Raw genomic sequence first — 24,348 nt, 5'->3', positions numbered from 1 at the left:
ATGAATAGATATTTTAGATCCTTTAGGAAAAAAGACTAGACTTTTCCTAACTGATGGTATAACCAGAACATAAATCATATTGCTTGTAGCTTCAATAAGATTTGGCAATGAATTGAAAAATTATCCACAATAGCTATGATATCATCTATCCGTAAGAACAGTTTGTATTCAATATCAATATCAACTATCATCACAACCTGCATATCTTGACATCGTCCAATGAAAGAAGCTACATATTCAAGAACTAAGTTAAAGATTAGAGAAGACAGGGAACATCCTTGATTAGTGCCATCATATTGTTTAATGATCGATAAGACAAATATATTTGCAATGACTTTAGCCACAATAAAAAATCAAATTGTAATCTAATTGACAAAAATTGGTGGGAGCTCACATTTCCTTACTAGTCTTTAAACTAGAAGAAACTTCTCATATGCTAATTCCAAGTATTTCATTAAATGGTTTGTGTAGGTTTATGGGATAGTATCTTCGGAAAATAATGCACTTCATTTTAAAGAAAATAAATTTGATTAATAAAGAGGTAAGTTTTGTTCATTCTAAAAGTCTGGAAATAATATAATCTCTTGGAAGACTAGGAAATACTTCTCACAAATTATCACTGATCTCAAGCCAAACATACTTCTCAGTTCCATGAGTGATTGAATGTGAAGACAAAAAAAAATATTTATGTAAAATACATTTCACAGTCATCCAGTAGAATAAGCTATTTCATGATGTGAATCTGTTCCCCTTCATTGGAGGTCTTTAAACCTTCTTCAGAGATTGGAAAAGCTATTGGTTCAAAATGCTTTGGAAACCCTGTGCTGAGCAGGAGTTGAACTAAATGAACATTGAAGTCCCTTCCAAATCTATGATTCTGTAGTTCTAAGACCCTGTGATTATCAGATTGTTGGCAACAAATAAATGGACCTGATCCAAGAACAGAAAAACACTTAAATCTTTTTATTATAGCCCTAATTATGTTCCATAATGGGACATGGTTTTAATTTTACAAATATTCATATGCATACAGTATAACTTGCTGCAGTAAGGTGTCACCTTAATGTAGTGATCTTTCACTTTAACACACTTCAATTCACAGTATTAAATCTGTGTTTTTATAATTTTCACTTATAGTCAATGCGAGAGTATACTAAAATATTTTTTTACAAAGTTTCACAGGTCTTATTTAATTACCACGAATGCAAGAGTTTCACAAAATAAAGAAAATGTTGTGCTGGCTAAAAAAAAGGAAGCCACACTAAATCCCTGTTAAATAAATAAGTAGCAAAGAGTAGTCAATGGTCTCTTTTATTGAGGTAGAAGAAGCTTTGTAGAATAAAATACATTTTGATCAATGACTTAAAAGGAAGGAATGAAATCAGAAGGCAGTGGGAGAAAAAGAGTGGGAAGGCCACTCAAAGACACAATGTAGAAAGCAGAAGAGGAACAAAGTACACACTGAAAACTTCTAAAAGGAGAGAAAAGATTAACAGATCTAAAGAAATTTCACTGAGCCAGATGTTCATAAGCACTATTGTAAGTAATAAACATAATTAAAATGTATTGTATTAATTGAACAAAATCATAAGGTTTACGTGTTCATGTTCCTCAGTATTACAGACTTCCATTTTCTATTTTGTAAATTAAGTCAATCCTAATTCATTCCCTTCTTCTAAAATACCAAGATTGCGTACTTCTACATTAGGTTTACCAAATGCACCAGGAGAATTTGAATGGGTAAGCTATGGATGAACATATACAAGGGGAAAAAAGAGGAGACAACAGCCCCTATTTACAAAGTATGTATAACAGGGTCATACAATAGGAGCGGAGTAGGATTTGTTAACATTAATGTAATGCTACTCAGGATATTACTCTCCAGCTATCCATGATAAAGATGACATCCAACAGAGGTTCTATGAAAAGAGAGCCCTCTGGGTGCTTTGACTATTTTAGATTTCATCTGAAAGAGATAAAAATGGATACAATGTTATATCAACAAACATGAGTCCACATGGATCTGCATGGTGTTCTTCATGGGTATCACTTGAAGACTATTGGGAGGCTTTAACTAGTTGAGAATGCAGTTGCACATGCAGTGGTACTGATGGGTTTACCTCAGTGTGCCTTATGACTCTCTTCTTTAACAAACTGTATGGGTTCCTAGCAAACGCCCAGGTGCAATCCAAGGTGCTAGTTATGATCTATAAAGACTTACAGGACAAAGAGTCCAGTTATTTGAGGGACTTTAACTGAAAACTACATTACAAAATTAAAATTTCAGTGAAATCCAAAGAATAACTATGTTCTAACCTTACTTTGGGAAGAGCTGACTAAATCTTTTTGCATCGGAAGTAGAAATATCCCATCTCCTTACTGTAGTTCAACTGAAACCTATGCACAAACACATACAAGCTTTGCTTTATTTTGTCTAAATTATTTTTTACTGAGAATGATCAATTTTGCCCTAAGAAGAATACTATCACCAGTTTTCTAAATTTAAGATATGAATTATTACCCTAAATTTTGAGCATTATTTATGAATGAATGACAGTTGCATTTCAAAAGGAACGTGAACCATATCACTCTGAACATTCCAAATAATAAGCCATCTCAGAAACCTAATCAGCATGTCAATAGGATGTTCCTTATTCAATATACTTATAATTTGCCAGATACGTTCATGTTGGATCACGAGGAGTACAAAACTAGATGAAGTCATCTGTAAAGTCATCTTTTTTCAACAAGGGAATGAATAAACAGATACTCCAAAAATGTGTACTCTTTCATTAATGCATGCTATTCAGTGGTGGGTTTCTACTGGTTCGCCCTGGTTCAGGAGAACCAGTAGCGATGGTGGCGGGAGGCGCCGCCCACCCACCCGGACGTCATCACGGATGCTCTGCGTATGTGCAAAAGGTTCTGCGTATGCAAAGAAGTGCCACGTGCGAGCAAAGCAAGCGCATGCACACACACACTCACAGTCCCGAACCGGTAGCAAAGGTAAGTGAAAACCAGTACTGATGTTATTATGAGGGCACCTAATCAACCAATCAGCCACACAATTCTAATAAAAGATGCCAACCTACCTGAATTTCCTTCCAGAAGGGAAAGAGCAGAGTTCATTCAGAAATACATTTCAGAAGCTTCCTTACTAAATAAAAGCAAGCCAGCTAAACCAAATCAGAAATTTACAATCACAGCCACTAAAGGAAACCTTAACTTTGGCGTGTGAGGTGCGACTTGGGTAGAAAATTCCTTTCTAGGGCAGCCCTCTTGACAATAAGAAAGTTACTCAACTGCTCTCAATATTTTCTCCTTCCTTTTTTTTCTATTCCTGCATTTTGCCAAACTGTGAGGTCAAAGACAATCAACCTGAATAAAGACAAAGCAAGAAGGAACTTTATCAAGAAAAATCTGGTTGAACAAGGATGCATATTTATCTTCATTCATTCTAAATCACTTCTCAAAAGAAACTTGTGAGACAGGAAATTAATACAGTTTCCATACTAAGCCTGCTCTGCAGGACTTAAATTCAGTGTTATTTAACCCTACTTCAAGATAGTACATTCAAATGTGTCAACTAAACAAGGACCTAATAAAAAAATCAAAATAGTGTTTTTTAATAGCAGATACAGTATAACTAAATGCTGACATTATTATCTCCAGATATACTTCCATTATAAAAATTTTCCAGTGGGAGGAAAATTCAATAGTAAAAACTATAATTATAAACAGTGAAAATAATAAGCACACTCTACTCCATGCTGCTAAAAGATTAACAATCATTTACATTGCACTGAGAATAAGAGGCAATGTATACAACAGTGCATTTTGACCTGATAAAATGCCATTTACATTGCACTTTAATTTTTCCTTCTTTGGAGCCATGTGCTAAATTAACCCCCTTTTTTTCTCTCTCTCTCTCTCTCTAACCTTCCCATGTGACAAGTCAGGCTGAAAAAATACTCCATACTGAAGCTTGGAATTGAGCCAGGATTTAAATCCCTATCTCATAAACCAAAGTATATTATTCTATTAATCCTATACAACAATTTCTTCATCCCAAGGGCAAAATAATTGGAAGAGAGGGAGGAAGGGAGGAAGGAAGGGAGGAAGGTTCTAAGGAAACATTATTGGGTGAAAGCTATTGTTATTTGCTTATAGGACATAATTTTCAATATTAAGGTACTAGATTGAAAGATTGTGTAATATAGACAAAAATTAGAAGGGAAGGATAATTTCAAACTTTGGTTACTTTTGGTTTACCTTTAGCTAGAAAGTTGAAATAACTAATTTATGAGGGATATCAGTATTGCTTAATCTGACACAAGAAGAACCATTTTAGTTTGCAAAACTGGAGCCCAACAGAAAATCAAGGAATATTCTAGAGCAGGGGTGTCAAACTCAAGCCTGCAGCCTGGATCTGGTCCATGGAGTACTTAAATCCGGTCCATGGGGTCGGCCTGGAAATAACAAAGGACTGGCCCGCATGCCTTTGGTGGCTAAAACGGGTTGCATGTGCCTCCCCGTGCCTCATTTTCACCTTCCATGGCTTCCTGCATGGCCAAAGACAGCCCTGAAAATGGCCCAAAAATGGGGCTGAAAACGGCCTAAAAACGGGCTGCGCACGGCCCATTTTGTCCAGCAGAGTGCTGCAGGAGGCCATGGAGGGTGAAAACAAGGTGTGGGGGCTGCACACGGACCCCCCTCGCCCCGTTTTGGCTGGCAGGGTGCTGCAGGAGGCAGCCATCCTGTCTCCCCCATGCTGTCCCCGCCCTTTCCCACCGGCCCGCAGAGGAGAATTACAATGCTGATCTGGTCCTCGAAGAAATCCAGTTTGACACTCCTGTTCTAGAGTATAGGATAAATATACTCTACCTATCTTATAGTTAAAAAAAAGTATTTTCTACCCTACCTGCAGGCAATATAGTCAGTGAATTGCAATCACCTCTTTTAATCACACTGTCTATCAGTGCTAGTAGGTTAAACTTCCTGAACAATTACTATGAACAAGTGAATGACATCATAATTGTGCGAAAGAGTCATCATCCAAAGGACTAAAAATGCTTTCTCTTTACTAGCTTCTTTCTATGAGTGTGGCACATTGGGCTAACCTGATTCTTTTGCCTTTGGTAACTAGCTACAACCATGACACCAACACAAGGGCAACTTTCCAAATGTGCTCTACCTATCAATGATAGGAAGCGTTTCTAGGAAGGACTGAACTTGCCAATTAGCTCTGGCAACTTTCACCTCATAAATACTACACCACTCCAAAAAAGTGATCATAGTATCATTCTCTAGTATCACGCCAGCTGGTCACTCCAGATAAACCTTCAAGCTATTTTTGAAAGTTTTATATTTTTAAGATGGAGGTGCACCCTTTTCCATTATGCCAAGAATATTTTCACTACTCTTTGTTGGACAATTTGGAGCCTGCAACTCTGTAGTTTCTTTAGCTCCACTATCTCTGCCTTAAAATATGCATACAAAAATATCACAAAGAAGGAAGAGGAAGAAGAGGAGCCACTGTATTTCATCCGCATTTTAGTCTCTGGCCAATTGTTTCTTCAATAAAATTGCAAAGCTGCTTTGCTTGAATCAGTTTTTCCCTGTATCTTGAATCACAATCTCTGAATCACACCATCTGTGAAAGTTGAAGATCCAATTTGAATGGATCAGCGCTGATTCATACCAGCTTATGCTTCGTATGTATTTGTTAATGGATACATTGCATTGAGAAAATAAGCTAACAAAGATGTTAAACGTTATTCCATTATTAAAAACAGAAACACAATTTTCCTGACTCTTCTTATAAAAATAATTGAGATATATGCTTTTCTTTCCTAAAGAACGTTGGGGGGACGGGACACAAATCCTGCAAACAATTAATCTCTGAACTATATCATTGGTATACTTTGTTGAGCAAGGTGCAATAATTTGGCTGAACACTCCCAGAAACTCAAAGAAATGCAGTTCAAGGAAGGAGTAAAGTTTACTGCCAATATTTTTGGGTCTGTGATCATGAACCACAATACTGTGACCTTGTAGTAAAACTGAATCTGAGTCACAAATTCAGGATTAGTCAAGGATGCCTGCCTTTTCCTCTTGTCATGTTTGCATAGCTTCATTTCAGTTTGTGCAATCAGATGATTTGATCAGATTCCTGGAGATTCAGAAGTTTATTACACATGTACTTGACACTTGACCTTCCTGGCTTCTGTGATCTGCCATAACAGAACTCCCTTGTTACGTGATGCCAGAGGTCCTAGCAGCACTGAAAGAGGCCATTTTTATGACTTCAAGCACAGAGACACACTATATATACTTAGCTAGCTTTGGAGGTAAGCAATGTAATCCAAAAAAACAGAGCAAGAGATAGTATGCAAAATAAATTACAGTTGTAAAAGAAGAAAGGAAAGAAAATATAGCCAAATCTAGATTATTCCAACTCATTGCTCTTATCCATAAAATTCTAGGCTTGCAAAGCATCTTTACACCTACTATGACCATACACCACTTCATATATTGCCTTTTATTTCTTAAATTTCATCTCCTTTCTCTAAATTTCACCAATTCCATTCAAATTCAGTTTTCTCCATCTCTCCCCTTCTTACTGAAATATTTTTTTTTGCAATTGCGTTTTCATTTTCTCACTATGACGAAGCCACTTCAGTATACCACTTTCATATTAGTCACTCACTTGTTGTATTTCACGGGTGTCAAACTCACTGCGTCACATTGCCATCACATGACATTTTTCTCATTTGCAGAGCTGGGGTGGGTGTGGCCTGCACGTGATGCATCTGCAGTTTGACACCCCTGTAAAACCCATATTCCTTCAGTACTCATTCATTCTTGACACTCTATCTTCTTGTTTTACCATTTGTACTTCTTAAGAAATCCACTGCTTTCAAGTTATTTTTAGTTTCTCCTGACATAGCCTGTTCTCACTTCCATTTAACAGACAGTGATTTTACTTTCTTTTCTTCCATTCAACACACAGTGATTTCACTTTCTTTTCTTACAATAGACTACATACTACATATCTAGCAACATCTACTACATGTACAGTACACACAGGGTACACATGGTCATCTACTTTCATAAGCCAAGGACTATCTGTATTTGTTTTCCATGTTTAAACATTAAGTGCTGAACCATGCATTTGAAACAAAGCGATCTCCAGATGCTACTTACTGAGGCCAAATGTATAAGACTATCACAATCTACATTCTGTAAGTGAAAGTATTTATTCTTAACAGGTGACCTGCACTTACAGGCGGGGGCGGGGAGGGCAGAAAAACCTGACTAATCCATTTTCAGACCTTCTAAGCACCAATTTATATAATCAAATATGTTTTAAAAATATGTTTCAAACTGTTTTTCTTTTCTGAGTAGTTCTCACACCAGAAAGACACGAAAAGAACTCGCCTCAAGCCAATTAGACATTTTTACAAGATTATTAAAGCTGCTCTGGGGCAGACAGTTTAAAGAGAAAATAAGGGAGTCAAAGTAGTGAAAGTTATTTTTCTTCTTCTTGGACTTGGTTTCAATCTGATTAAGCGTTTGAATCATATTTAGGAATATTAAAAGGAACTACCACAGTATTAGTTTCTCTTCTTATTGCTTCAAGGTTTTGAGATGTACCGTCTCAAGGCACATCCATATTGCCTTGTAATATGAAGGCTATTCAGAAGGCTATCTGAACAGATTATATTGTATTATTCTAATTCTAATGTCTCCTAATTATTTTACAAAAGAGAAGTCTTGCATGATTCCCAGAGTTTCTTATATTTTCTAACATCTCCTACTACCCCCACCGCAGCTTTTGCTAGTAGTGAAAATTGCTCAACAATCTGCGTACCTAAGTTAACTTTGCTTTACGATGTTCAGCAGCTTAACCCAGCTTAAGAATATGATTAACAACTTCACAATACCTGGAAACTCTGATATCTGGTCCACACACCACATACCCTTAATCTGAGCAGGACACTACAAACAAATTCAGTCTGCGCATACCAATTACATTACATTGTAGGATACCTGTTGCTAACTTTGATTGGCTTGTAAATTGTAGTGTACTTAGTAAATTATATGCCTTCACCATTAAACATGAAAACTATATTAATTTTATATGGAAAGATTTGTAGGTGAAGTATTATTTTAATCCTCTTTTATTATCACTTCCTTTCCTAAAATCTGCCTACAGCTTTTTCCCCAACTGTAATAATTTCAGTAAAACTTCAGTAGCATATTTTCTACTTTCAGAAATACCCATCTGTATACATCTTGATTTCAACATGCCCTACGAAAGTAAATAGATTACAAATAAATCAAATCAAGAACTGAATAAATCATCAGATATGCTGGGACCCCAGAAACAAAGCCCAGTTGTAATAATCCTAAAACGCTGACATGATCTTGCATTTAGGTGCATTCTTTGGAAGTGCTGTCAAATTTTCTAATAACCATAAAGTAACATGATTCATTGTGGAATTATATTGCTCAAAGTTGTACTAAGAAATATTAAAACAGCACTTTAACATTAATATTTATAAAATTATAAAATAATATTTATTATATTAATGTGGCTCTTCCTGATGTCTTCAAGCTTGTTGAGCCCCTTAAACTTACAATCCTTTAAGGTTTTAACCTTCTTCCTTTTGGGAGTTGGCTCAGGAATTGCTCAGAATTTCATGGCTACTATGACAAACAGATAATGCAGGCTGGCAACTAATATCTAGCCTGACACATACTTATCCTTGAGGGCTGAGGGTATTCTGTTAGCCCTTTGTGAAACACATACATTCTTTCTGTCACCCAGAAGCTTGTAGTCATCCCTCCTTATGGAGGTTATATCAATTAAGATGACCTGTCTCAATTCCCTTTGGATCTAGTCAATCTCCAGTGACTGCTTGGAGAGTTTCCCAAAAACCAGGGAGTAAATCTGTCATATCTCAAGATTTAGAACAAGCTATAGCAAATTATTCCTGAGCAGCTTTCTCTTATGCACATATCCAAGGGTGTCCTATAGTTTACAGAGGAACCTATGGTCCTCTGTAAAATGACTGATGTCAAGGCTATTAAGGTAAGCTATTATCATTTTTGGAACAAACAATGAATGGCCTTACAGAATCAGCATGTGTCAGATGAGTAATCTTACCATATAAATGTGATTTGTATGCTAGAGGCATGGATTTGAGTCATGTAGTCTTAGCAACACTAAAGTATAGCATCCTATTCAAATGTAATGGGTATTAGGACCCACCTGAAGTCTCCATTGTGGTGACCTTGGCCTGAGCAGCTCCTTTCACAAAGTAAATTACAGCATCCTTCTCAGACCAAAGAACAAAGTGCCATCAATTTAAAAAAAAAATCTCCCCATAAAACAATAATAAAACATTTTCATATAGTTTGGGTATAATCTTGGAATTTCACAAACTGGGAGGGAAATCTTATTTCGAAGCACAACCATTCTTAGCTCTGCCCTCCACACTGATTAAGTGAATCTTAAGGAGCAACAGAACTAAGGAATCAATACTTTCTGGCAGTGGTGAGTTTCTACCGCCCACCCACCCGGATGTCATCACGGACACTCCGCGCATGCACAAAAGGTTCTGCGCATGCGCAGAAGCACCACATGCGAGCAAAGTGAGCTTGCACACGCATGCGCACTCACAGTTCCGAACCAGTAGTGAAGGTAAATTGAACCCGCTACTGCTTTCTGCCAATTTAGTGTCTCTTTCCCTGGTTTGATACAGCCACTAACCTAGATAGCTTAACTGGATAACTTCATACATACCCATGTAGATTCAAGGTGCTGGTGATTACCTATAAGGCCCTACATGGCTTAGGCCCGGGATATTTGGGGGACCATCTGCAGCCAGCAACAGCTTCCCATCACTCGGTGCGTTCTCACAGAGAGGGCCTCCTCAGGGTGCTGTCGGCCAGACAGTGTCGACTGGCGACCCCCAGGGGGAAGGCTTTCTCTGTGGGCACGCCTACCCTTTGGAATCAACTGCCTCTGAAGCTCTGGGTGGCCCCCGACCTCTGCGCCATGACCTGAAAACGTGGCTGTTTCATTTGGCCGGCCTGGACTGATGGGGTTTTAATTCTAATTTAATTTTAACTTGTTAGTCTTAATTTTACTTTTAACTGTTAAATTATGAGATTTGGATTTAATTTTTTAACTTTTTATTAGATGTTTCTTAACTGTTGTGAGCCGCCCTGAGTCCAGCTGGAGATAGGGTGGCATATAAATTTCATAAATAAATAAATAAATAAATAAATAAATAAATAAATAAATAAATAAATAAATAAATAAATAAATAAATAAATGTAACATGGGCTATTTGTCTCAATGATTTAGTAGGTTGGGCTAGCATTCTTCCAAATATTAGTTGCAGGGAAATAATAGTGGGAGAAGATTATGTCTTCAACTTCTTTGCAAGCACCCCAGGGGCAGCTGGTGGTCTACTACAAGAAACAAAATGCTGGTGTAAGATGCATCTCATTCTGATCCAGGACAGAATGGATCGTTAGCCAAATCCAGCAGGATTGTGTGGGGTAATGTTATACTTAGGTTGTATCTATTACTTTCCCGCCAAAGTGGTGCCTATATATCAGTGGTAAAATGTAAAATTTGTTACTACCGGTTCTGTGGGCGTGGCTTGGGGGGGTAATGTGACTGAGTGGGCATGGTCAACTCTTTTTTTTTTACTTTTAAAAGCATTTTTTCCACAACCTCTTTGGCCAAAGTGGTTGTAGAAAAAAAATGCTTTTAAAAGCCTCTGACGATCAGGCAACTCAGCTGGGATCATTAGAGGCTTTTAAAAGCATTTTTTTTTCCTACAACTTCTTCCGCCGAAGAGGTTGCAGAAAAAAATTCTTTTAAAAGCCTCCGACGATCTGGCAACTCAGCTGGGATCTTCAGAGGCTTTTAAAAGCATTTTTTTCTACAACCTCTTCTGCCAAAGTGGTTGTAGGGAAAAAAATGCTTTTAAAAGCTTCTGATGATCAGGCAACTCAGCTGGGATCATCAGAGGCTTTTAAAAGCATTTTTTTTTCTCTACAACCTCTTCAGCCAAAGAGGTTGCAGAAAAAAATGCTTTTAAAAGCCTCTGATGATCTGGCAACTCAGCCATTTTTTTTTACTTTTAAAAGCATTTTTTCAGCCGAACAGGTTGTTGAAAAAATGCTTTTAAAAGTAAAAAAAAAACAGCCTCTGATGATCACGTGGCTCAGCTGGGCATGGCGGGGGAGGCACAGGGATTTTTGCTACCGGTTCTCCGAACTACCCACTGCCATCGCTACCAGATCGGGTGATCCAGTCCAAACCAGGAGCATTTCACCCCTGCTATATATATATATATATAGTTGCAGTTTTACATGCTTTCGAACTGTTAAATTGCCAGGAGCAGGGGCAAATAATGGGAGTTCACTTCATTACGCAGTGGTAAAACTCGAACCTCCAGAACATAGACCTTCTCCATTGTCTATTAAGCCATGAGCCACCATGCCATAAGCCAAGGCTGTCAAACTCCTGGCCCGCAGGCTGAATGCACTGGCCACGCCCATGCCCATTTTAGCAAAGGGGGAAAAAGTCCCAATACATCACGTGCTGCTGTGTGACGACATGAGTTTGACACCCCTACCGTAAGCTCTGCATTGTGGTGTGATGTCATGCTAGCTACATGACCATGGAATTGTCTTTGGACAGTGCTGGCTCAATGGTTAACAGAAACAGACATGAGCACACACCAGAGATGGTATTCAGCAGGTTCTGATCAGTTCTGGAGAACCGGTAGCGGAAACTTTGAGTAGTTCGGAAAATTGGTAAATACCACCTCTGACTGGCCCTGCCCCCATCTATTCTCTGCCTCCTGAGTCCCAACTGATCAGGAGGAAATAGGGATTTTGCAGTAACCTTCCCCTGGAGTGGGGAGGGAATGGAGATTTTACAGTATCCTTCCCCTGCCACACCCACCAAGCCACACCCACCAAGCCATGTCACACCCACAGAACCGGTAGTAAAAAAAAATTGAATCCCACACTGGCACATACACACATACCAAAGGCGGCTACGACTAGCAGAGTAAAACCCTCAGGAACCACTTTATGTTATATCTATTTCCTTAAGGACTGAAGTTGGGAACATCTGCTCTAATTGTGCAGTGCTTCAGATTAAAGACAAAATGTATTTCACAACTCACAGAAGAATAAATATAGCATCTCTCTTCAACTACTTAAAGCAGACTCATGTTTTTCCAGGATCACTATATGTTCCACAGTTGTTCTATTGTTTAGGGTAGGATTCCCAAACTGTGAAGTGTACTTCCCTTGGGGAGGTGCAGACAGAGTTCAGGGGGGGGTGCGAAGAACCTTTTAGTTATACGTTGTTATACTAAACCCACCTCTCCCAAAATTTCCCTGTATTGTTTTCAATCTTCATATGTGTTCATTCTGGTGTTTGGATTTTTAGGTGATGTGGGTGCATTAAAATTACACTGAAGGGAGGGGTGATGGCAAAAAGCTTAGGAACCTCTTATTTAGGTCAAAAGATTTCTTTTAAAAAAAAGATCACTAGAGTGTAAGTGCATCAGGAACTGGGTAAAGGTTAAAACAAGAAAGCATTTTAAGAATCTTCCCAAAATGATATAATATAAATAATGATATAATTAAAAGCCGAGGTGGCGCAGTGGTTAGAATGCAGCACTGCAGGTTACTTCAGCTCATTGCTAGCTGCAGTTCGGCAGTTCAGATCTCACCGGCTCAAGGTTGACTCAGCCTTCCATCCTTCCGAGGTGGGTAAAATGAGGACCCAGATTGTTCGAGGCAATAGGCTGACTCTGTAAACCACTTAGAGAGGGCTGTAAAAGCACTATGAAGTGGTATACAAGTCTAAGTACTATTGCTATTGTTATATAGTAAGCCCCAGAGATCTATGTATAAGCATTTGGATTCAGAATTAAATAGACAGGGAAACTTCTATGCCATTTCATGAAATGACCAAGAGGAAGTAATTTACTTGGTCCTGGAGAAAAGGTAAGATAGCCCTCTGGAAGTAAGTAAGTAGAAAAGGCCTTTTAAAAAGGAAAGTATGTTCTACAATCAGTCTACGCTTATAAACTTAATAAGAAGACCATTTTTAAAAAGACAGTTTAAATGGAAAACCCAATGCATAACTTGGAGGCTGCACACCAGACCCAAGGAAAATAAACAGTGAACTTTTTCTTTATGGTGTAATGATATGAATTTACTCAAACAATTGGAAGGGAAAGAGGATAGTGTTTCAGTTAAAACTTTCTTCAGATAAATCATCTGTGAATGAATTTATCACACCATCTGTTGGAAATAAATCATGCAGTCCTCAAGGCCACAGAGAAAACTACAGCCGTAACCCAGGCATTTAAACAGAAATAACTGGTCTGAATCCTTTAATCCTTATAGCACTATTTACCTTTACACTTAGAAAAAATTATTTGATCTTGCAAGTGAAAACATGAATTAGTTTGTACTTACCATTATGAAATCTATTCTAAAAACCTAGTGTTAATCTCACCCTAAAACATATAATCCAAATATTAGGTATTACCAGTACAAACTATAAAACACATATATGAATTTACATGGAATTATTTTCAAGACAAATTTGATTTCAATCTGTATTTATTCATTAGAAATTGATATTCAAGTATAACATCTAATTAACTGAGCAAAACGTATACTTCATCATACCATTCAATTCTTTTAAGTGAGAAGAACCCAAATCACATATAACCCAAACAAAACAATATATCCTACACATATATAATCATTTGCTTTTTACTAGCAGGTATACTTGCCCATTGATTTTTAACTAGATTATGTAGCCAAGAAGGGATTATAAAAATAGGAAGTAAGCATGTTAGGAAAAAAAATCCATTATCTACCACCTTCCCCAGTCATTTTCTGATCAAATATTTGTATGACTATACACAAATATTAAATTGTTCATTGTTTATGTTGTGTTGTGCTATAGATCTTCAGTATTCCGTCCCCGTTTCTCAGTCTGAGCAAACCCATAGCAACTTATCTTTCTTGATATTTTCAAGTCAATGAAAATGGGGAAGCCTGAGAGACTAAAGACTGTTGGTGTGAATATTCTCTAGTAATAATCCTCAGATGTCTCTTGGCTCTTCATAACTAACATTGATGAAAGGGGGTCTGAAATTTCACTTGAATTTAAATCCATATTCTTTTCTGATCAGCCTTGCATATTTCTACTGATTGTCCAATTATAATGGTCCTTCTCATAATACCTACCTTTTTCTGTAAAACATTAATTTTTCTTTCTTTAACTTCTAACATGTCCTTCATATCTCGAATTTCTCCAGCCAGAGTTCCTTTTTCTTCTGTGAGGTCTTGCAGTTGTTTGGTTTTTTTATTAAGAAAACTTTCTTTTTCTTCTAAACGTAATCTCAAGGCATCAACCTATAATAAAACATGAAGATATAAATACATAGAATAATCACAAAATATCACAACAGTAAAGCCATTGAACATATTTTACATATCTAATAATTTTACAACACACAGAAAGCAACAGCGATAGCTATTAGTTGTAGATTTTCAAACTGGAAAAACAACCAGTAAGATATTTTTGCAAAAACTTGGAGAAATACCATTTTCTAAGCATTCCAAAAATGAAATTTTTCGGTTGATATGGAGAAACAAAGTACTCTGTAATCCTGTATTATCTGGTATATAAACCTAGAGACAATAGGATCAAAACTCTATTGACATTTTTTAAAAGTCCTGTTTTGAACTCAATGTGATCATTTATCTGTATTTATTGTAACCATCATGAAATAATGTACAATGTTAAAGGATCATTTGAATTACAACCATGTCATATTTTACTAAATAATAACTGCGTAAGATGAATTTCATATACTTGGTTAAATGCTTTAATAACCAAGTCAGTGCTTCTATGGCATAAAAAAGCAGACCAGTAATTCTATTTATATTAATTATATCTTCTTCATTTGGGAACAGCATGTTGTACAGAGAGAAAAGTCTGTGAATAAAACTGATTTATTCTATTTTTTTTTGTACTGAGTTTTGTAATGCTAAACTATGGTGGGGGGGAACATATTTGCAAATCTATTTTTGCAAATCAATTTGGGACCAATTAGGATGATCTATTTGATCTCAAGATGCATGTTCCTTCCTGTTCCTGCAATGGCTGAGTTCATCTCTGTACTCAAGGGAAAAGTTATATGCTGAGTTGAATGGAATTTAGACATTTTATTATTAAAGATCCCTGACAAGGACACCATCAGCCTTCCTTGTGAGTAAGAATTATTTCTTCATTTTTGTTATAACAGGAAAAGAAAGCCCAAAATATTGACTTTAGAAGACATAAAAATACTATCAATGATTAAAAATCCTTTTATTAAACAAACAAATGAAATTGACATTTGGATGACCATGAAACAAACAGGTGAGAATGCAAGAGGAAAGATAAAATGTATTCCTCAATAAATTAAAAACATGAACACATTGCCACTGAAAATGACTAGCCAAATATTTTCAAAGCTATTGCAAGCCTTTAATTGATATTTTTCCTCTTAAAATTGAAGATAAACTATTCTAAATTAGTCACTTATATCCTTTTTGAAGTATGCCATCATTGGAAAAAAGAAAATTAAAAAATTGAGTAAATACATTTTGAAACATTTTTGAGGTTTAACTGACTTAAGCTCTAAAACATAAAAATACTTCAGAGTGGATTTTTTTTTCATTCATTAAGTCCCCTCCCCACCCCCAATCTTCCTTTAAGCCTAACAACGATGGGCTGGGTTCACATACCATATGGATTATGCTTTGCTTTACTCATGATTTGAATAAATTGTACTGGCTTATGTCTTGGTTTACACATTATAGTAAGCCATGAGATAAATCAACTAACCACAATGTTTGGCATTACACAACTTGTTAACTCAAAAGTAAGGCACACGTGGTCTTAATGCAATGTGTCTTCCCATCTGCTGTTCTCAAGTACTTTCAGGCTACTTACAACCTGTTGTAAATCTCATCAAGAATAATCAGCTCAATAAAGAACTCAATAGATTTTATTTTTATAAACAAATATTTTTAATTATAATGGTTGGTTTAAAAATGAATGGATGTCTAATGAAGTTTGACATTCCTGTTAAGGAGCTTGGTGGTGCAGTGGACTAAGTGCTGTTAAAGTAGTATTTAGCTGCCAGCGGCCTGCAATTACTGCAAGTTCAAATCTCACCAGGCTCAAGCTTGACTCAGCCTTCCATCCTTTCGAGGTAGGTAAAATGAGGACCCAGATTGTGGGGGCAATAAGCTGACAGTATAAAAAAGAACACCGCTTGGGGGGCCGAAAGCCCTACTAAGCAGGTATATACAAAAGTATGAAGGCTATTGCTTAATGCATTGTAAGCCGCCCTGAGTCTCTGGAAAAGGGCGGCATATAAATCGAATAAATAAATAAATAAATAAATAAATAAATAAATAAATAAATAAATGGAGGCATTGAACTGTCCATATTTTTAAAATGTGAGATCTAATCTTGATATCTGCACCAATGTTTAAAACTACTATTCTTTGATAAATTCACTATTACGCTATTGCATTACCATTGTTGCACTCAACTCTTATATTATATTTTTATTTATTACTTTTCCTTGCATTACTTTTTTTCAAGAAGATAGTAAGGTGAAAAGCAGTGGTGGGTTTCTACTGGTTCACCCCGGTTCAGGCAAACCGGTAATGGGAGGCTCCGCCCACCCTCCCAGATGTCATCATGGACACTCTGCGCATGCGCAGAAGTGCCGCGTGCGAGCTAAGCTACCGGTTCCAAACTGGTAGCGAAGGTAAATGGAACCCACTACTGGTGAAAAGGCTATTTTTTAACTCGGTTTTTCCCTAAATGCAACATAAACTGGACTTGAATTCCATTTCCTAGTTTATGTACCTCTACAATTGGCCCAACCTTTACTTACTTAATTTTCCAGATGTAAAGGAACCGAAGACCTGTTACACAGTTGCTTTCCTAAAGCAATATAAAACTAAGAGTAGTTCTGCCACAAAGATATGAAGCAACAAGTAAAACAGTATCACTAGGGAACAGTTAGCCTATATGCAGACTCTTGTGTGTGGTCTAGCGTGTGCAGACATATATTTCCATGTACAAATGAGACGTGGAATGCTAGTTATTCTCTCAGCCTATAATTTCTCATGCAACTCTGTGCAACTGGGGGGTGGGTGAGAAGGAGAAGTGGAGGAGAGAAAGAGCAGGAGAGAGAATGGTTTTCCCAGCAACCAAACCCTTTTTTGCCTGAACTGTATCCAGCCATCTCCAGGAGGGAAATCAATTATATGCTAAACAAGCATTACATCATTTTTTTTAATTCTTCACTGATGAAGGAAACTTAAAAACTAAAGAACAGCTGAAAATGACATTTTCACTTTGTAAAAAAGAGGGAGCTTTAATAAGATGCTAACCATAAAAAGAAGAAAAAATCTACCCATTCTTCAACAGGGAGGGCAAGTTGACAAATTGAATGAAAACTATTACACTTTTGGTACTAAAGATTACAGCACAGCTCAACCTCAAAAATTAAAGAGAGGTATGGGGAAAGTTTTAAGTGTGATTATAGAATAGGGGTGCATTAGAAATTCAATTTAAATTCAGGCTAATCTAAAAGATTTGGGCTAGTAGATGGATGGAAAAAAATATCATTTATTGACCTTCTAGAAAACTACAAGCTTTCAAAATCTCTCTTAAATTAACAGTTAAGTAGTAAATGATAAGAATCTGGAAAGTTAAGTGTAGAAAATTTTGTGACTAGAGTCTTTTTGAACCCACATTCATTTCTCTTGACAATGATAACTACCCCTTCCCTAAGCAACTCCTAAAGATTAAGAACCTTTCAGACCAGATTAAATTTTGATTATGCTTGCATGTCTATGCTTGCATGGAGACACTTCATGACCATATATGCATTCTCCAAGTGCGACTAACCTGAAGCACGCAATAGGAAATCCGATTAATTAAATGTGGGGAAAAATGCATTATAGACTGCTTTGAGAATTGTTTAAATGGAACCTAAATTAATAACATCATACTCAATTTTACATTGTGGTCATATGCAGGATTAAGGATTAAGATTAAAGAATTTTAAACAAGAAATTCATCACCAGAATCTAATGCTGAATTCATTTTCAGCTACAAATGGGCTAATATGGAATCAATACAGGGGTGAAATGCTCCCGGTTCGGACCAGATCGGTCAATCCAATAGCGATTGTGGCAGGTGGTTCGGAGAACCGGTAGCGATGGTGGTGCGAGGCTCCACCCACCCACCTGGGTGTCATTACTTCCTGCTTTTAAAAGATTAAAAAAGGCTCCAACGATCGTGCACCACAGCTGTGATCGTCAGAGCCTTTTTTTTACTTTTAAAAGCATTATTTACAACCTATTTGGGCGAATAAGTTGTAAAAAATGCTTTTATAAAGTAAAAAAAAAAGTTGGGCATGCCCACCCAGTCACATTACCCACCCACCCCCCAAGCAATGCCCACAGAACCGGTAGTAACAAATTTTACATTTCACCACTGAATCAATAACATGTATTAATACTTAGACATTTTTCTTAATAAACATTCCAACACCAGTTTTACTTCACTGAACTTACCTCACTTTTTAAAATACTTGCTACAAAATTATAGATGTCATTTGTATTTTTAACAACAGCGAAAAGGAAGTAGGTCATTTGTAAATCTGTATTATTTCACAATGAAATGATAGTTATAAATTTACAGTATTCAGAACCAAATTTTAAAATAATCAATCAATTATATAGAGTGCAAATAAAACACAAATTTTAAATACTTCCATTCTTTTTTCTTTTTTTTTTAAGATTCCTTAAGACCCTTTATTTGGAGTTATATTTACTAAATGCCAGTTCATTTACTTTTAGCATACAAGGATGGGATGGGCTGCAGATGTAAATACTGCTAATCCATTTCAAACTAAATATATATATATACATAGATATTGCTGGATTTACACTTTCTTTAAAAAAAAAATATTGATTCACATCTTTGAGCAAGATAAAAGTTCTGCATAAGAACTGAATTTTTTAGAATGCTTGCTATGTCTGTGCAAAATTTTAAAGGATGACCTCACTTTCATGATACGCTGTCATGACCAGACCTGGAATGTGTTGGACACAAGGCAGCCCTTGAAGACCCTACAGAAGCAACCTTGGTCCAGGACACAGCAATGCAAATGGTTTTGGGAGCATCTTGATAGCATCTTATGTGACTCCACGGCTTTGCAAACTGCATTGGTTACAATTCAAGGTGGTAGTTATTACCTTCAAAGGCCCATTTGATGTAGATTCTGCCTCTCTGATGGACCACATCTCTACAATAGTTTCTGTCTGTCAGTTCTGATCATAAAGCGTTGATCCCATCAGTCCAACAATGTCAGAACCCAGAAAACGTGCTTACTGTACAGTATTACAGTGTCTCCACTCTGGAATGGGATCACCCCAGAGATTGATATACTTTGCACCCGTGTGTGTGTGTGTGTGTGTGTGTGCACATACACACAAACATTGCCCTAGAAAGAAAACTAATTATCTTTCCTCAATTATTATCTGATGTTTAACCTCATATTAAGTTTCATATTGTTGTAGGGAATATTTTTTTCTAAGATTTTTCATATCCGACTTAACAAATCAAATTATATGCTGCTTGTTTTCATCCTGTGTTCTAATGCTAGTTGATTGATCCCAAAACTGCCCCTCTCTTAATGTACAGTATTATTAGCACATTGTAGCTACACAAGCGATTGCCCCATCTCCACCCCATCAAACTAGTAATATCACGCCAAGAACCAAACTACTGTACTTTCATTGGCCAAAGGTAGGACCTGTACATGCCGTAATGCATAAATCTAAGAAGTTATGCTAGCAGAGCAGTGATTCTATCCCTTCACTGACTTTTCTGTTTGATGACCATCCAATATTTGCCTACATCTATAATGTTAAGTCTAATTTTACCAGCTGTTTTGGGGAAACCTGATCTTACTCTGGGGCACTCTGGTGGTATAAGATTCTATTGTCCCTAGTGAACTTTGCCCCAGTTATAAAATATCTGAATAGCTTTACTTTTCAGCTAAAGATAAAACTTATCTTAAAGGGGTTGATGGTGGACTTAATGCAGTCTCACCCTCAGGCAAATTCTACTGCCTGGGACCCGTGTTTTGCTATTCTATCATCATGAAAGAGGCTGTCAGATCATTCAGATGCACTCCACAAAGAGACGGAAGGAAAGGGCACTCAGGAAACAGTTTTGGAGCTGATGAGTCAAATTGCTCTTAGGTTTCACATGGCACCAAGACAGACCTGCAAATGAATCTCTGCTCTAAAATCCCATAAACTGGGAATTAACACATGGCACAAATTTATCTTGATTTTCATTGTGTGTATAGTAAATAATGTAGAAGTTGGCAGCTAGCATCTTATAGTGTCTTATAGCGTCCATTTTAATTTTTTCAGATTAATATGCTTAATTTTCTTTCTTTTCTTTTTTTTTTTAAAGATGAAAATGCCATTCGTGAGAATCTCTCCTTATTTTATTTCCACAACAGTCCTGGAAAATATATTGGGTTGGCTGGAATGATGGATTGGCTGGAAGTGACTCTTTGAGATCCATTCTCAAGTCACTAACCTCAATTCCATACTGACGCTAATTGCTTGGCTGCCAGAAATCAACACATTTGGGGCAAAAAAACCATCGGGCTCCCAGTGTTACAGGTTAGTTAAGCATACAGATGTCACACAGATATTATAATATACTGTAGGACTTTAACATGAAGGATCGATTCCAACCCTACATGAAGGCACTGCTGGAAGCAAGGTCAGCAAACAGTTGGAACTGAAGTCTTGAATTTTCCATGAGCCTTACTCAATACAATTTTTAGTCCATCATTTGCAACATCCAAACATATATCTGAGTAGATTTAGTTTTCAGAGCATGTTGGAGCAAGTGCTCGCACCTCAGACTGTAAAACGTGTTGATTATGAAAAAGAACAGACACCCTACAGTTAACTATGTAGATGCAGTTTCATGTTGCATCTTTATGCAATTATTACTATTTACGTATAATTTCACAAATCTTTATATCTTGGAAACTACCCTATTTTTCAGTTTAGTGTGGTCCCCCTTACCAAGTCAATTCTCTAAGCAATAAAAATAGAGTCATTCTGAGTCAGTTAACAATAATCTATATTGTCATTTGACTGAGTTGAGGCCTATGTTGTGATGTCCGCTTATCTAAAAGAGAAGCCACATACTGTATGCTTTCAAAGGCTTTTATTTTATTACTATACTCCCATATGCAGGAGAATTTCCAAACTGGTTCCCTTGTCTGTCCAACTCCTAATCTCCAACCTTCAAAAGTGAAAGTGTAAGAAGCTACAGTAATCCCCATAAATCACTGAGAACTGGAAAAAGGCAAAATAGGCTACAAAGCCTCACACCTAAAAAGTAGCTGATGTACTAACTGGTTGATCAAATTTGTTCATCTTGTTTAGCCTTGTACATGACCCAAGAGACCCCAGCTTGTTTCAGAGTTTTGATTTGATTGCCCACTGTTTCTGCTATCCCAATTCATGGTGCTGCAATACTTCACAGTACTGCAATACTGATATCATGTACAAGCAGCCAATGGCTACTCAGCTAATGAGCTGTGGTGGTGCAGTGGTTAGAATGCAGTATTGCAGGCTACTTCTGCAGTTCGAATGTCACTGGCTCAAGGTTGACCAGCCTTCCATCCTTCCGAGGTCAGTAAAATGAGGACCCAGATTGTTGGGGGCAATATGCTGACTCTGTAAACTGTTTAGAAAGAGCTGTAAAGCCCTGTGAAGCAGTATATAAGTCTAAGTGCTATTACTATTGCTATTCATTGGACATCGTACCAGAACTACAGGAACCAAATATTCCAACAAGCCACCGAACCTTTCCTTCCCTCTTCTTAGATACATCTAAGGTGATTGACTCAAGAAATCTCTAAACTTCCTTTTCTGCTAAAAGAAACTGAGAAAGAATAGTAAACACGGCTATTCAGAAAGATGATACTCCCAGTGTTTTCCTCCTATTAAATTATATCTATAGAACAAAAATGGGCATGATCTCATTGATAAAACTAAACTTGGGCTTCCCTGACTTGTTTATTCATATACCTTCTTGACTCTTCTTTACTCCCTCATCACCTGTAATCATAAGCAAAGGATGGGAAAAGATGTTTTGTAAAGTTATCAACCAAGCAAAAAGTCCTGTTTTTTTCCTTGCACACTGGATGAGGTTTAAGAAAGGAAACAGCCAAAAATGGCAGTTAGACAACAATGACTCAGTTTCACAATCACCAAGCACCATACATCAAGAGTCCATTAATAGGCATATATGAGAGGAACATTAATTTTTTTGAATAATAAATATAGATTAAAACAACAAAATAGACGGAAAGAGATAGAGGAGGAAATTAAAAAGAAAGAACAATTGCTTGTAATTAACCCGGGAGATAAAAAGGCAAAAGATATGATTAATATTTTAAGAGAGCAATTTAATATGTTAATGGCTGGGCAAGTAGCAACCAGTATACAATATGCCAGACATAACACATTTTGTAATGCTAATAAACCTGGGAGATGGTTGGCTTACACGATGAGGAAAAAACAGAAATCACGTCTTATAGACAAGATAGAATTTAGAGGTAAAGAGATTTATCAACAGAATTTAATAAAAAAGGCTTTTTTGGAGTTTTATACAAAATTATATGCTAAAGATGCAATTCAAGATGCTGATATTGATAGATATTTAAAGATGGAGATTCCTGAATTAACGCTAGAACAGAGAGAGAGATTGAATCAGCCAATAACTTCTGAGGAAATTGCTGGGGCAATTAAACAATTAAAAATAGGTAAGGCCCCGGGAACAGATGGTCTAACAGCTGTTTATTATAAACATTTACAATCTGAAATGTTAGAACCACTAAAAATTTTATTTAATAAAATACAAGTAGGAGGAGGAGTACCACCTTCTTGGAAAACAGCCTTTGTTTCACTAATTCCAAAGGAGGACCAAAATTCCATTAAACCGGAGAATTTCAGGCCAATTTCACTTCTGAATACTGATTATAAGATTTTTGCTAAAATATTAGCTAATAGATTAATGCCAGTTATGCAACAAATAATTCATAATAATCAATCAGGGTTCATAAAAGGGAGACAAATGAGATATAATGTTAGACAAATTGTAAACTTACTGGAATATTTGGAAAAAAATAATCAAGTCCCTGCAGCGTTTATATTTTTGGATGCAGAGAAGGCATTTGATCGTTTGAACTGGCAATTTTTGTTCAAAATAATAGAGAAAATGCACTTTGGGGAATATTTTACACAATCAATTAGAGCGATATACCAGCAGCAAACAGCACAGATCATAGTTAATGGAGGTTTAACAGAGGCTTTTAAAATTGAGAAAGGAACAAGGCAGGGGTGTCCTCTGTCCCCACTGTTATTTATTTTGACTTTGGAGGTATTATTGAATGAGATACGTGATTCAGAAAAATTGAAGGGTATTGTAATTAGACAACAAGATTATAGATTAAGAGCCTTTGCAGATGACTTGGTTATTACTTTATCTCAACCTATAGAGTCGGCTTCACATATATTGGATATAATTGATCAATATGGGAAAGTATCAGGATTTAAAGTTAATTCACATAAGACAAAGATGATAGTTAAAAATATGACTATACTTGAAAGAGACAAACTAGCAAGATTAACAGATTTTGAAATAGTTAAAAAGGTTAAGTATCTAAGGGTATACATAGCAGCTTCAAACACAAAGTTATACAAAAATAATTATGAGGTACTTTGGCAGAAGGTACAGAAGGATATGGAAAATTGGAAAAAATTACAGTTGTCTTTATTGGGAAGAATTGCAGCAATTAAAATGAATGTTTTACCTAGATTTTTATTTCTGTTCCAAATGATACCTGTGCTTAAGAAAGATGAAAATCTGAGAGAATGGCAGAAAGGTGTTAATACTTTTATTTGGGCTGGGAAAAAACCCAGAATAAAAATGAAAATTATACAAGATACACGTGAAAGAGGGGGTCTTAAAATGCCTAATTTAAGATTATATTATGAAGCAGCGGTTTTATCTCAAATCAGTGATTGGTTTAATTTAACTGAGGGGAGAATTTTGAATTTAGAAGGTTATGATTTGTTATATGGATGGCATGCCTA

The 24,348-nt window shown here is 36.6% G+C and overlaps 1 protein-coding gene across 2 annotated transcripts in view; it reads right to left on the bottom strand.

Moving 5' to 3' along the window:
• Nucleotides 1-24,348, bottom strand: part of ERC2 (ELKS/RAB6-interacting/CAST family member 2) — a 439,008-nt gene that overhangs the window by 203,051 nt on the left and 211,609 nt on the right. For both annotated transcript variants that reach the window (XM_070933636.1, XM_070933637.1), the window contains exon 6: nt 14,314-14,481. In XM_070933636.1, the coding sequence (XP_070789737.1) occupies nt 14,314-14,481 (168 nt within the window). The remainder of the gene's footprint in view (nt 1-14,313; nt 14,482-24,348) is intronic.

Source organism: Pituophis catenifer, unplaced genomic scaffold, assembly GCF_029215685.1.
Source record: "Pituophis catenifer annectens isolate HBS135680 unplaced genomic scaffold, rPitCat1.0.hap2 SCAF_2, whole genome shotgun sequence".
Lineage (NCBI taxonomy): Eukaryota > Metazoa > Chordata > Lepidosauria > Squamata > Colubridae > Pituophis > Pituophis catenifer.
The sequence above is the reverse complement of the archived record's forward strand: the minus strand, read 5'-3'. Positions and strand labels throughout refer to the sequence as shown.